We start from the raw sequence: 13,897 nt of genomic DNA on the forward strand, positions 1-13,897 counted from the left end.
TTTCTCATAAAGCCCGATTGTGTCTCATCAATAATTGTTTCCAAGACCTCTTTAATTCTGTTAGCAAGTATTAAAGCCATAACCTTATAGTCATTATTGAGCAGGGAGATGGGTCTCCAATTATCAATAAAGAGTAAGTCTTTGTTTGGTTTTGGAATAAGTGTTATGAGACCTTGAGTAAGAGAAGGAGGGAGGATGTTATTCTCTATACTTTCTGTAAAAACCTGCAGTAAAAATGGAGCCAGGAGATTAGAAAATGATTTATAAAACTCTGCAGTCAAACCATCTGTGCCGGGAGATTTATTGGCCTTAAGTGCAGAAATCGAATTACAAACTTCCTCCACAGTCAGAGGGCTGTCACAATAACTTCTATCTTCCACAACAATAGATTTTAGGTTTTTAATATTATTGAAAAATCCTGTTGAGACAGCCTCATTATATTTTGAGTTGTATAGTTTAGTATAGAATTCGGCACAGAAATGTGAAATTTCTCCAGGATTGTCAGAGACAATGCCATTAATATTTAGTTGATGAATAGAGTTTGTTTTTGATCTGTATTTTTCAAGTCTGAAAAAGTAAGCAGAATTTTGTTCGCCCTCCTCCAGCCACCTCTTCCTGGATCTTATGAAAGCACCCTCAGCCTTGCGTCGATATAAACCGTCCAGTTTATTTTGAAGTTCTAGTAAACTTAATTTATCTTCCTCTGAGATTTCTTCTGGAGACTTCTGGTAATAAGAGGCAATTCTGCTTATTACTTCTTGTTCTTCAGCTTTCCTTAATTTAGCAATTTGACTCCCATATCTTCTCAAGAATTTGCATGCTTCAAATTTAAAAAGTTCCCAATTGGTACAAAAGGACTTCTCTCTGTTAGCTTTGTTCCAATAATAAACAATTAATTTATTAATCTGCATGTTAACCATTTTATCTTTTAGTAAAGAATTATTTAACTTCCAATAAGAGAATTTATGAGGTATATTATCCAGTGTAAACATTCGGACGTTAATGTAAATTGCTCTATGATCAGTGAGGGGAGTGGCAAGTATATTAACAGTAATATTATCTTTATCAATACAGTCAGAAACAAGCCAAAAGTCAATACGTGATTGCCGGGATCCTGTCTTATTGCTCCAAGCAAAGAGTCTATCATCTGGAAATTTTTCTCTCCAAATATCCACAAGATTAAATTTTCCCATGAAATTTTTTAAGTTTGCACTGTATGAAGACTGCTGCCCTGGAGGCCACCTATCAACCGTATTGTCTAAAGCAATGTTAAAGTCTCCACCAATTAAGAGGACTGAATTTGGGTATTTGGAGAGCCAGAAATTAATTCTTTCTTCTAAGGAGTCAAGTAATTTATCATTTTCAGTTTTATTATTGTAACCATATATATTTACTGCAATGAAAGTACTGTTATTGTGTCTGATTAGTGAGCAGAGGTAGTGTCCTAAGGTGTCACAGTCAGAGTGTAACACATCTCCAGAAAAAGAATTTTTAAGCGTGACAACTCCAGCAGAACGCTCAGAGCCATGGGACAACCAGACTTCATTACCCCATTGTGATTTCCAAAAATTTGTATCAGCAGGTGTGGAATGACTCTCTTGGAAAAAGCAAAAATCTGTTTTAAATTGTTTGGCAAATAAAAACAAAGCTTTGCGTTTACATGTTTGTCTTAAACCCCTGGTATTAAGAGAAACAAATGAAAAAGACAAAGTTATTAGAAAAAAGAAAGAGAAAAAGTAAGTTCTAAACTTCTACAACTAAGAATAGATCTATAGGATAAGGGGACCGGGTGCTGCACAATTTAGGTAGTAGAACAGTAAAAACCCTGAGTGACTAAGCTTATAAAAACACAGTATTTAACTATCTGCTTTGGTTTAAATATAGCTTTTTATAGATAAACACACTCTTCAACACAAAATAAAACTTTAACCTGAGGGTGAAAATATCAAGTTCACCATGTAAACAAGCTTACAGAAATGTCATTTCGGAGACTGAATAAGCGTCTCTATGAAGGAGGGAAAACTTCTGATCCAACGATGAATCCTCGGCCTCCCACGAGATAAGCCGGCTTACCCTCCTTAGGGGCTTTGTCTATCATCGGCCACAGTTTGTCACGACGTTCTCTGTCCTCCCTGGACAGATCTTCAGCGAACCTCAAATGATTGTCCTGCAGGTAGGAGGATGTTTTGGCTGCTTTCCATACAGCATCTCTGTAGATTCGGGAGGTGAACTGCACGATGATGCCTCTAGGTCTGGTGCTACCTTGTCGCTTGGCTCCGAGTCGGTGTACGGTGTCGATGACGTCAGGCAGCCTATGATTTTGTTCTGGCAGAACAGACTGGCATATCACAGTCACCTTTCCCCTTGCGTCTTCTTTCTCAGCCTCCCTGACTCCATGTAGTCTGAGATTCCACCTCCTGGAATATCTTTCCAACTCAGAGATTCTCTGTTGGCAGTTGTCCACTCGACCTTCCTCTTTAGTTACTTTTTTTTCCAAGTCGCAAACTTTCCCCTTCATATCTTTCATTTCCGCGCACACAAAATCAATCGTCTTTTTGAGACCCTCAATCTGGAGCGTATTCTCTTTCACCATGTTGGAGTTCTCTCTCACCATGCTCTCAATGTTATCAGACCTGGTGTTTATTAGTGCCGACAGACGAGAAATTATCTCATTTACATCAACTGGGTCAGAGTTGCTGCGTTCGTACATCACCTTCTTCGGAGCTGGCGATTTGAGAGGTGTAACAGGGAGAGGTGGGAACTCATCCACTTCTTCTTCGGCTAACGTGAGTGCCACCGTAGTAGCTGCGTAGTTATGGAAGCTATCCATTAGCACGTTGCTGGGCGTAGCACTCTCCTCGTTAGCATTCTCAGGCGCTATCTTAGACTTGGAACTTTCCAGTCCCCTTTTCGCTCCTTTCTGATTAAGCATTCTGCTGCTTCTTGCTCTATGATTGCTGCATCTTCTCTTATTTAGTGAATTGTTAGTGTTAGCAGCATAAAGTTGAGGTTTTACCGTTGTTCACGAACTTTCTGTGCAGAACTCGGTAGAGAGCGTCTACTCACTCCGCCATTTGGCACCCCCCCGATCGGGTAGTGACAGTGTCCAAATTCATCGGCTGCATCCTCCCGAGGACCCGGCCTTCGCGGCGTACGTGGGCTGGGTCCTCAGAAGGTTGGATATGCTGGAAGTAAACAGCTGGGGAAATTGGACGGTCTAGCCTTCTGATTAGCGTCACCGCTGTCTCGGTGGAGTTTAATAAACTCGGCTGTCTGTTCCTTGCTATCTGCAATATAACAGGACACTGGAGTAAATTCTCGACCGTCTCATACTTCTGTTTAATCAGTTTTCTGTTTGATGTTTATTCAGCTGTGTAAAAACCAAGGAGGAACCCACCCGGGGGATTAATAAAGTTTTATTTTATCTAATCTAATCTAATAACTTTAATCTCAGCCAAACCGATTTACTCACGAACAAACAAAACACTGAAAAAAGCCAAACAATAACATTTTTAGGTTGTCTAAGTAAGTTATGCAGGCCCGTGCAGAGGGGGGGGGGGGGGGGGCTTGAGCACCCGCCCCTTTCCTGATGGGTGCCCAAAGTGCCCTTTTGTTGAGGCAACTTTTAAAAAACATTTTATTTATTTTTATTTATTTTTATGTGTGTGTGCGTGCGGAGTCCTGTCTGTGCCCCTCAACAATAATATTTAACTATTAATCACAGTTTTGCTAAATAAAAGGATCTGGCTTGCATCAGTCACATGATCACATTTAACCAATGATCGCCCTTGATGGCAGAACGCGCTGGTTACGAGCCGGGAACGAGCTCACAAAGAGCACGCGCATTTTTAGCGGTCCGGAGCTGTAGGAGAAACACAAGTTAACTCAGAGACACAGACTGATGCGACAAACCCAGTAAGTAGGTGTACAGCGTACACTGTAGTGTGTAGCACACAGGAGTATTAGCTTATTACGTACACGTTGGTAAGTTGTCTTGTGGCAATTTGACGAACTGAAACAAACGAGCGTGCTGTGTGTGCAACAGCGTGACAAACATTACCTGTCCTTTTATTAACTGCACAGGTAGTGCTGGTCACAGCTGCTGCCTACCTGTGTAAGGCTGTCATAGGTCTGTAGCTCTGTCACCGTTTTAGGGAACATATTTAGTTTTAAAGTAAGTTACAGAGCATTTCCTGCCTTTCTGGGGGGATTATATTTCACTAAAAACGATCTAATATACATGTCCACATAATTATGCATTATTATAATATTTTAAAAAACACACGCTGTATTTTAAAGAACATACTTTAAGAAGCAGATTATATTAGATTTATATTTTAAATAAGACAAAATTTGGATTTTACAGCAGCAAAATGATTGTATCTCTACAGTTTAAACATGTAATAAGCTTTGCCCCTGCACAGAGTGGATAGTGAAACAAATGGAATCATCATAAATACATTATTTCATATTTATTACTTCCCCCTCCTCATTGCTTTATTATTGTAGCTCTAGTAATAAATAATAATGTAAGGATTCTGGATCAGCACAGTGATGCCCATAGTATATACAGTATTCTGAAGAAGGTCTAAAATGTCACTGTGTGTGCGTGCATGTGCTTGTTTTATGTATATGGATTTTTTTAAATTATTACTCATGATATAACATTGTCCAGACATGGCTGGTAAGGACATGAGGAGGAAACAGTAGGAGCTGTGTGAGGCTACTAAAGGCAGGGCTATAACATTTTTCTCTCATCATTTTATTATAGATTAAGTGCTGGAGTTGTTAGGTGTGGATAATTAGATTATAGTTTATTGCAATAGCAAGTTGTGCCTTGTTCTCAGATGGACAGCAAGTGGAGAGTGATATATGAAATGATGGGATGGAAGGAAGAAGAGAAGCAAAGAGTGATTCACAGGCAGAGCCTAATTTGTTTCTCACAGTTTTTTGTTGCCTTATGGTTCCAAGCGCTGTCACCAATCTTTGCATTTTGTTATTATCTCATGACACTTGTTTAATCAGCTACCATCTCTCCTGTGGACTTTTTAATGTCTACAGTCTCAGATCAACACAGCCCTGCCCTTCAGCACTATCCACAGCAACCCCTCAACAGCAACATTGTACCCATCAGGTAAAACATCGACTACGTTTGCTTTGCCTTGTCGCCACCTCACAACAGTGATATAGTATGATGCGATCCCATATTAGATTGTTGATGAATGTGTGTTGTTGTTATTCAGCCTGGTTCAATGTGCCCCTTTTTAACTTTGAGCACCCGCCCCTTTAAACGTCTCTGCACGGCCCTGGACTTATATATCATGTTTAACCTGAGTAGCGAAAGTCCGCGGTGATCTGAAAATGATGTGCCGGGAGTTGTGCCGTTCTCGGTGGCTTCAGTGACCCTCGAGCTCCCGGCTGGCTATAGTGCTGGTGGGTAGCAGACGTCTCCGAAAACGTCAAAGCACTTTTGCAAATATGCGGTATCTTGATAAACCGAGCAGATATTTGATGTTTACACAGCTACTTTCTTGCCTGAAAATATGTTAAAAGTTTATTTTGTGACCCAGAAAGATTAGTATGAGTAATTTTAAAACTTAGTAGCGGCCGCCAAATTGAGGAACTGGATTTGGTGGTCATGAAAATGGCATTAAACAAGTCCCCAGGGACAGATGGACTCACTACTAATTTTTATCAATTCTTCTGGAAGGACCTAAGAACTTTATTGTTTGATGCATTAAAGGAATCGATAGAGAAAAAAAGAACTGATGCCGAGCATGAAACAAGCGCTGATAACCCTGATCCCTAAATCGGGTAAGGATAAAAGAATTTTAAACAATTTAAGACCCATCACCTTACTAAACACTGACTATAAGATCCTGTCTGGAGCTGTAGCTGAGAGGCTAAAGAAAGGCATCTCAAACATTATCAGTGAAACACAATCAGGTTTTTTGAAAGGAAGACTAATTCATAACAATATTGGGCTGGTTTTGGACCTCCTTGAGTACAGTGAAATAATCCAAGATGTCACGGTCCTGAGTCTGTGGACTCAGTGTTTTTCTGTTTGTATTAGTTATCTTTGATTTCATGATGTGTTTTGATTCTCTTGGGTTTGATTTTTGTCGCTAGTATTCCTAACTCCCTAGGTCCTTGGCATTTCTTGTGTTCTCCTTCTTAGGTCGTGGTTCTGTGTTACTTCTGTTAGTATACAGTCATCTCTGTCAGTGTGTCTCTTGTTCTGTCACTGTATCCCCTAGTTTAGTCCACGTCTGTTCAGTTTCCTGTTTTACTTTGAAAGTCTGTGTACTATGTCAATGTGTTGAGTTTTGCCGCCCCTTGTCTTGTCATGTCTGATGAGTCCCAGCTGTGTTCTCCTCCTGTTTCACATTCCCTAATCACCTCAGTATGTATTTAAGCCCTGTGTTTTTCTCTGCCAGTTGTTGCGTCCTCCACGTTTGTTGTGTGTGTATTCATTGTCGGCTACCTTCATCATCTCCAGTCTAGTTAGTTTAAGTTGTTGTTTATGTATCGCCAAGGGTGACTCACCAGCAAATAAAGCTGTCGTTTAAGTTAATGTTTTGTCTCCAAGTCCTGCACGTGGGTCCAGCCACTGACAGCCACACAACTCATCGTGACACAAGAGAGAGCATACATCCTGTTCTTAGATTTTTACAAAGCATTTGACTCAGTTGAACATACGTTCATATTCAAAACTCTGCAGTCTTTTGGTTTTGGACAGGAATTTATCAATGTTATAGAGATGCTATATAATGACATTAACAGCTCTGTTTTGCTAGAACATGGTACATGTTCAAGGTTTGAGGTTAATAGAGGGATAAGGCAGGGATGTAGCAGCTCACCACTTCTGTTCATCATGGTTGCTGAGCTGTTGTCTATTTTGATTAAAAACAGTCACATTGACAGATAATAATCAGTCAGCTCGCAGATGATACCACCCTGTTTCTAAAAAATGAGGACCAGATTCCTTTAGCCTTACAGGTGATCAACCACTTCTCCAAAGCTTCTGGCCTACAGCTGAATATTAATGAATAAGAAATTCTAGCTCTGCATGAGTGTCCCCTGCAAGCAATAGATAATATACAGATAAAAAAAGAGGTGAAGTATCTGGGCATTGTAATTTGCAAGGATAAGACATCAACTGAAAATAAGAATATCTGTGCCAATATAGAAAAGTGTAAGTCTATTTTAAACAGGTGGCTGCAAAGGGACATAACTCTGTTTGGGAGAATCTTGCTAACCAAAATGGACAGTCTGTCCAGACTAATCTATCCAGCCTTTTCTCTGCCCATATCTCCAAAACTAATTAAATCTATAAATAATCTTAATTTTAGGTTCATATGGAGGAACAAATGTCATTATATAAAGAAAAATGATATGATTAAGAATTATGAAGAGGGAGGGGCTAATGCCATTGACTTTGATGTTATGAATGGTGTACTAAAACTGAAATGGTTAAGATCTTTCATTAGGAACAAAAATTCCTTTTGGAACATTATTCCCAATGTGATTTTTGGCAAAATGGGTGGAATAGACTTTTTGTTACGTTGTGACTTTGATTGCAGTTCGTTACCTGTTAAACTCTCAGCTTTCCATCAGCAGGTCCTTCTCTACTGGAAATTAATCTACAAACATAACTTTACTCCTCACAATACCCCTATATGGAACAACAGGTATATCCGTTTGTGTAGGAAATCTGTGTACATGGATGAATGGAGATCTAAAGGGATTTGGGCTGTAGCTCATTTTACGGATGATAATGGGGTCTTATTAAAACATGAGACGTTTTGTGAGAAATTTGATGTAAGATGTACTGTTAAGAGATATAAATCCCTAGTGAAAGCCATCCCAGTCCCTTTGGGATCAATGATAAAAGAAGATATTGTGCAGTCTAAAATTTCTCCTGGACTGAGGCAGCTCTGCATAGCTGGAGTTGAATTTGGTGACAGCAGGTTTACAAACAAAGTGATCAGGAATATTTTGATCAACGACATTTGCCCTAATCTGGTTAAAAGAAATTATATCCTTAAAGAATTTGAGACCATGGAGGTTAAGGCGATAAGAAAAAAGTATATTTCACTTCCTCTTTCCCCTAAAGTAAAAGAGGTTCACTTTAAAATCATTAATGAGGTTTATCCAACCAATGAATTCTTAAGACGGAAATTTAACTTAGATGTGAACGCCTGCACATTTTGTGAAAATGATATTGAAAGTCTGGATCACTTGTTTTTCAACTGTGAATCAGTGCACTCCTTCTGGACTGACATGTGGAGCTGGCTACAGTCCAGGAGAATTCAGTTACCACATTTGACGGTGACAGTAATAAAATTTGGAATACTTGCTGAGAATGCAGATTTTGACCTGTTGATTAGGACGATTTTGTTAATGGGAAAAATTTTTCTTCACAAATGCAGATACTTTAAAGCTAAACCTTGTATAAACAGAAGGCTGAATGACTTTAGACTCTGGGCTAAATCGCTGAAACTTGTGAATAACAAGAAAGCTCATAAACTTGTTGTTTTATTTAACGAGTTTAATCTATGTTAAAAAAAAAGAAACCTCCCTATTTTATAATCATGCCATTACTTAATGGCATGATTTTGCTCATGGTATTTTTTGCTCATGGTATTTTTTGCCTTTGGTTCAAATCCTTCAAAATACATACAAAATCAGTATCGATACTGACGTAAATTAATAGAAATAGAGATGGACCGATGCGATATTACGTATCGGTCCATCTCTATTTCTATTTCTATTATTTCTATTTCTATTTCTATTATTTCCCTTTCTGGATTAAGGAAGGTTGTAAAAGCAGCTCGATGTACAACCTGTTCTTTGGATCCTCTACCAGCCTGGGCTATAAAGGAACTGTGGTCAGCATTAGGACCCTACAACCTGTTTCTTTTAAATACTTCATTGAGTCTTTCCTGAATGTTTTAAATCAGCTGTGGTAGTACCAATCTTGAAAAAGCCTGGACTGGATGTTGACATGGTCGCAAATAGGGCAGGGTATCGTCACTGATTTCTAGAATCGATTTGATTCCGATTCACAAGGTCCTGAATCAATTCGATCCACGATTCGATTCAATTCGATTTGAATCTGGGAAATTTTGCCTCAGATAGTCAGAAATATTATAATTCAGATCAGTACATTTACATATTTTTGTATCTATAAAAAGGAAGCTGACACTCGCAAGACTTTATCAAAGGTGTGAGCATCACAGCAGAGGCCTTTGTGTCAAAGTAGCTGAAGATAAAACAGAAAAACATGAAGGTGGTTTTATAAAAATATTCTACAGTAGATCAAAAACGAAAGAAAACCATTAATCGACATATGAACATTACCTCTGAAGTTACAGCGGTTTTATGACAGACACAGCGTTTTGCATTTTGCATAATTTTAAAAAGTTTAAATTTGTTCAGAAGCCTGTTGAACGGCAGAAATTAGGTTTTCTTTTTGGAAGTAAGTAAAAGGAAAAAAACAGCGGCCGACAGCGCTGTAAACAACGGTAGACTTGTGCGTAACAAGCAAGCGAATAATGCAGAAAACAGATTTTTAGACAGGAAACTGTGTGTGAGAGAGAGAGAGAGAGAGAGAGAGAGAGAGCTGTGCATGAAGTGTGATTTTTATCCTGGTGGAAGCAAAACAGCAAAAGTCAGAGTGAGTTCATGACGATGTTTATGTGAAGCGTAGTTTGGATCTTCTTTTGCTGCTGGTTCAGTCAATATTGTTTGGAGAGAGATAAAACTAACAGCTTTAGAATCAGCGTAAAAAGGACGTAAACACAAAGCTCGGAGCCGCCGAAACATCAGAATCAGCGAGCTGTCGGCTTTCAGCCCCGACCGTGTCCGTGCCATCGGGTGAGAAAGGCGACATCTCACTGATTCTGATGTGTCGGCGGCTCTGAGCTTTGTGTTTACGTCTTTGTGCAGAATCCGTGTTCCTGCTCTCATTTACTGTTTCAGCTGTTTGGTGGTTGTTAAAGTTTTGTGAGGTTTAACCTGAGATTCTGGCGTTGGTGCAAAATGCAGCTGCTCGCATTTTAACAAGAACTGGGAAATTTGAGCACATTACCCCTGTTCTGAGATGTCTTCACTGGCTACCTTGTCAGGTTTGAGCAGATTTTAAGGTCCTGCTGCTCACCTACAAGGCTTTAAACGGATTGGCACCTTCATACCTCTCCGACCTTTTACACCTTTATGTTCCATCTCGTGCTCTCCGATCTCAGGACTCTGGTCTTCTAAAAGTTCTTAGAGCCAGAAAAAAGTCAATTGGAGAGCTTTTTCTTTTCATGCCCCGTTTCTGTGGAACAACCTCCCACAAGATATTCGGCAGACTGCTCTGTGGAGGTTTTTAAAACCAAGTTGAAGACACATTTGTTCACCCGATCCTACATGTCTTAATTCTATGGCTTTTAGTTTTTACATTTTTATTGTTTTTAACTTGTATTGTGTCTTTTACCTGTATTGCTATGTATCGCTTTTATTTTATTTATCTCTTTAGTTGTACAGCACTTTGTTTGAAAGCGCTTTATAAATAAAGTTATTATTATTATTATTACAAGGTCCACATTTACGGGAACATCTGCTACAGATATGGGAGAATATTTGATTTCTATTGTAGACAGAAGCCACGGGTGTGTTCAGTCAAACGTTTAAAATAAACTTTGGTCTATAAATGTGTTTCATGATTTATTTTTAACTCCAACTGCTTATTTGTACTATGCTTTCATTTCAGAGTGCAATGAGAAATAAAAAGGATATTTTCAATAAAACTGTCACGATCCTGGGTCTGTGACTCAGTGTTTTCTGTTTTGTATTGTTAATCTTTGATTTCATGATGTATCTTTGTTTATTCTTACGTTTTGGTTCTGTGTTTTGTTGTACCTCTAAGTTCAGTCTTTGTATTTCCTGCTTTGTTGTGAAGGTCTGTGTCTCATGTCAGTGTGTTTAGTTTGCGTTTCCTCTGTCTCGTCTTGTCAATCACTCCCAGCTGTGTCCTCCTTCTGTGTCTCATTCCCTCGTTATCCCTCTGTGTATTTAAACCTTGTGTTTGCCTCTGTTAGTTGCTGGTTTGTCTGTGTATCTGTCAGGGTCCTGGGTCTCCTGATCTAGTGGTTTCAGGTCTTTGTGATTTTTGTGTTATGTCAGTTTAGTTTGTGAGTTATTCTATGCTTCCTAGGTTTTGATTCCCTGCCCCCCTTGTTTCTCTGTGCACTCTGTTCTGTGTTTAGTCTTCTCTGTCCATTTGTTCCGCCCTGTGTTGTTGCCTTCTGTGTCTCCCTCTGTGTAACTGTCTATATAGTGATGTGTTGTGGTGCTTTGCTCCCACCCCTTGTGTTCCGTGTTTTCGTCTTCCCTTCGTGTACTTCTTCATATTCGTGTACTATTAGTTTTTAGGTTTTTGCTTAGTTTCCATGCTCACCTTTGCCATTTCTGTTTGTATCACCATGTGATGAATAAACTCACTTGCATCTGAGCTGCCTGCATAAAGGGTCCTTTGATAATTTACACACGGCTCGCAAACCGTGACGAAAACACTGGAAAAATTGGGCTGTTCTAAAACGTTTGACGGGTAGTGTATATATTTAGTTTATATATTTTCTTTATTTATAATAGTTTGTTTTATATTGTAGCAAAGTGTTACTTGGATACTTCTCTATGTGCTTCTTCATGTGCAATTTTGTTGCATTCTGAGCCTTAGAAATTTATTGTGATGAACTGCTGTTAGAATCAAGTTAAATTCTGATAAATCAGACAATTACCTCTCCAGCTGTTGTTACAGTCTTTGTTTATCGGGTCCTTACAGGGTAAAAGATGACGACACCTAAAGAAATCCTTCTGGGGACTTTGAAGGATTTGGGACGTGATGACTTTGAAGAATTTAAGTGGCATCTGAAGAACGGGTCTGTAGAAGGTTTACCAGCAATCCCAGTGAGTAAACTGGAGAATGCAGAGAGGACGGACATAGTGGATCTGATGTTTGATACCTACTCTATCAACACTTTTGAAGTTGCTAAAAATCTTTTGGGGAGGATAAACAGGAATGATCTGTTGGAGAATTTAAATAAAACCATCCCAGAACCCACAGGTAAGTCAGGGAATGACTAAACAAAAAATACATAAACAATAAAAACCTTAGTTAACATTACACAGGTGCCATTAAAATCCATATAAATAATAAATCCAAAACACTTGCCAACACTTTCAGGAGTGAGAGACTGCAGAAAGCCAACAGTTTGTGTTTTATGCATCTGCACAAATAACCTCCTGTGTACACACATGAATATCTGCTCTTTGGGTTGGTTTGATTAAAATGGGACCAGCAGCAGGTTTTCTGCCCATTTTACAGATTTATATTGTCAGATTGGTTTTAGAGCTGTTTTATCAACATAAATGAGGCGACAACAACAGTTTGGGACACGTCACAAATATGATCAAAGTGCTTTTTCTTAAATCTATTTACCAGTTGAAGGTAAAGTTAAAAAAATGGCTGCCATTTCTTTCTGCTGTTTGGAGACCCAAACAAAAAAATGCCCACACAGTAAATGCTTTTTATTATGGTTGATAAACAGGACACTAAGGTGATTGGTCAAAAGTTGGAGGAAAGCCACAGTTCTCCTTATATGACTGAAATCCACCATTTCAGCTCATGTTTTTTCTTCTGCAGCTTTCTGGGAGATTCCACTTCAGCCTTCTGCTGGCAACGCTCCCATTACCAAGCTTCCCATAGGCAGCATCATTAGAAAACATAGCATACATTTACACTGCTATGCAGATGATACCCAGCTCCATCTGTCCATGAAGCCAGATAACACACACCAATGAGTTAAACTGCAGGAATGTCTTAAAGACACAAAGACCTGGATGGCCGCTAACTTTCTGCTTCTTAATACAGATAAAACTGAGGTTATTGTACTCGGCCCTGAAAATCTTAGAAATATGGTATCTAAGCAGATTATTACTCTGGATGGCATTACCTTGGCCTCCAGTAACACTGTGAGGAACCTTGGAGTCATTTTTGACCAGGACATGTCCTTCAACGCACATATTAAACAAACATGTAAGATTGCTTTCTTCCATTTGTGCAACATCTCTAAATTTAGAAATATCCCGTCTCAGAGAGACTCTGAAAAACTAGTTCATGCATTTATTACTTCCAGGCTGGACGACTATAATTCATTATTATCAGGATGTCCAAAAAACTCGCTGAAAAGCCTTCAGCTGATCCAAAATGCTGCAGCAAGAGTCCTGACAGGGACTAGAAAGAGAGAGCATATTTCTCCTGTTTTGGCTTCCCTTCATTGGCTTCCTGTTAAATCCAGAATTCAAAATCCTGCTCCTCACATACAAGGTCTTAAATAATCAGGCCCCATCTTATCTTAATGACCTTGTAGTACCATATGACCCTGTTAGAGCACTTCGCTCTCGCTCTGCAGGCCTACTTGTTGTTCACAGAGTATTTAAAAGTAGAATGGGAGGCAGAGCCTTCAGTTTTCAGGACCCAAAAAGATATTTGTTTTTTTTTTCAGTTGTATTATTGTAGGTTCTTTACCTTACAATATAAAGCACATTGGGGTGACTGTTGTTGTTATTTGGAGGAATTAAAAAAAAACTTTTATACTTGAAATTCTTTCATTTATTCTACATATTTATTCATCACTGGCTCCATATTGTTGTTTATGTAATATGTGAAATGTTGCTAGTATTGATTTGGTGCTGTATAAATAAACATAATTAAATCGAATGTGTCTCTATAAAACCTGCCCTCAGTTATAACCCAAGTGTCAGGGCTCAATGGCTCATGAAAAGGAATGGAGTCAAGCACAGAACCAAAAAACGGAGGCTGAGTGACTTTTAACAGAAATGTATTTTACTA

General features: G+C 38.9%; 1 protein-coding gene across 1 annotated transcript in view; it reads left to right on the forward strand.

Annotated features, from left to right (window-relative positions):
• The window catches only part of LOC146642763 (NACHT, LRR and PYD domains-containing protein 3-like), a 197,216-nt gene that overhangs the window by 93,750 nt on the left and 89,569 nt on the right, over positions 1-13,897 (forward strand). Inside the window, exon 2 of the mRNA XM_085397207.1 lies at positions 11,828-12,109. Within this exon, the coding sequence (XP_085253333.1) occupies positions 11,836-12,109 (274 nt within the window). The 5' untranslated portion in view covers positions 11,828-11,835. The remainder of the gene's footprint in view (positions 1-11,827; positions 12,110-13,897) is intronic.

Source organism: Rhamphochromis longiceps, linkage group LG23 (assembly GCF_057381845.1).
Source record: "Rhamphochromis longiceps isolate RC_006_pf linkage group LG23, R_longiceps_female_GT1.1, whole genome shotgun sequence".
NCBI classification, from domain to species: Eukaryota; Metazoa; Chordata; class Actinopteri; order Cichliformes; family Cichlidae; genus Rhamphochromis; species Rhamphochromis longiceps.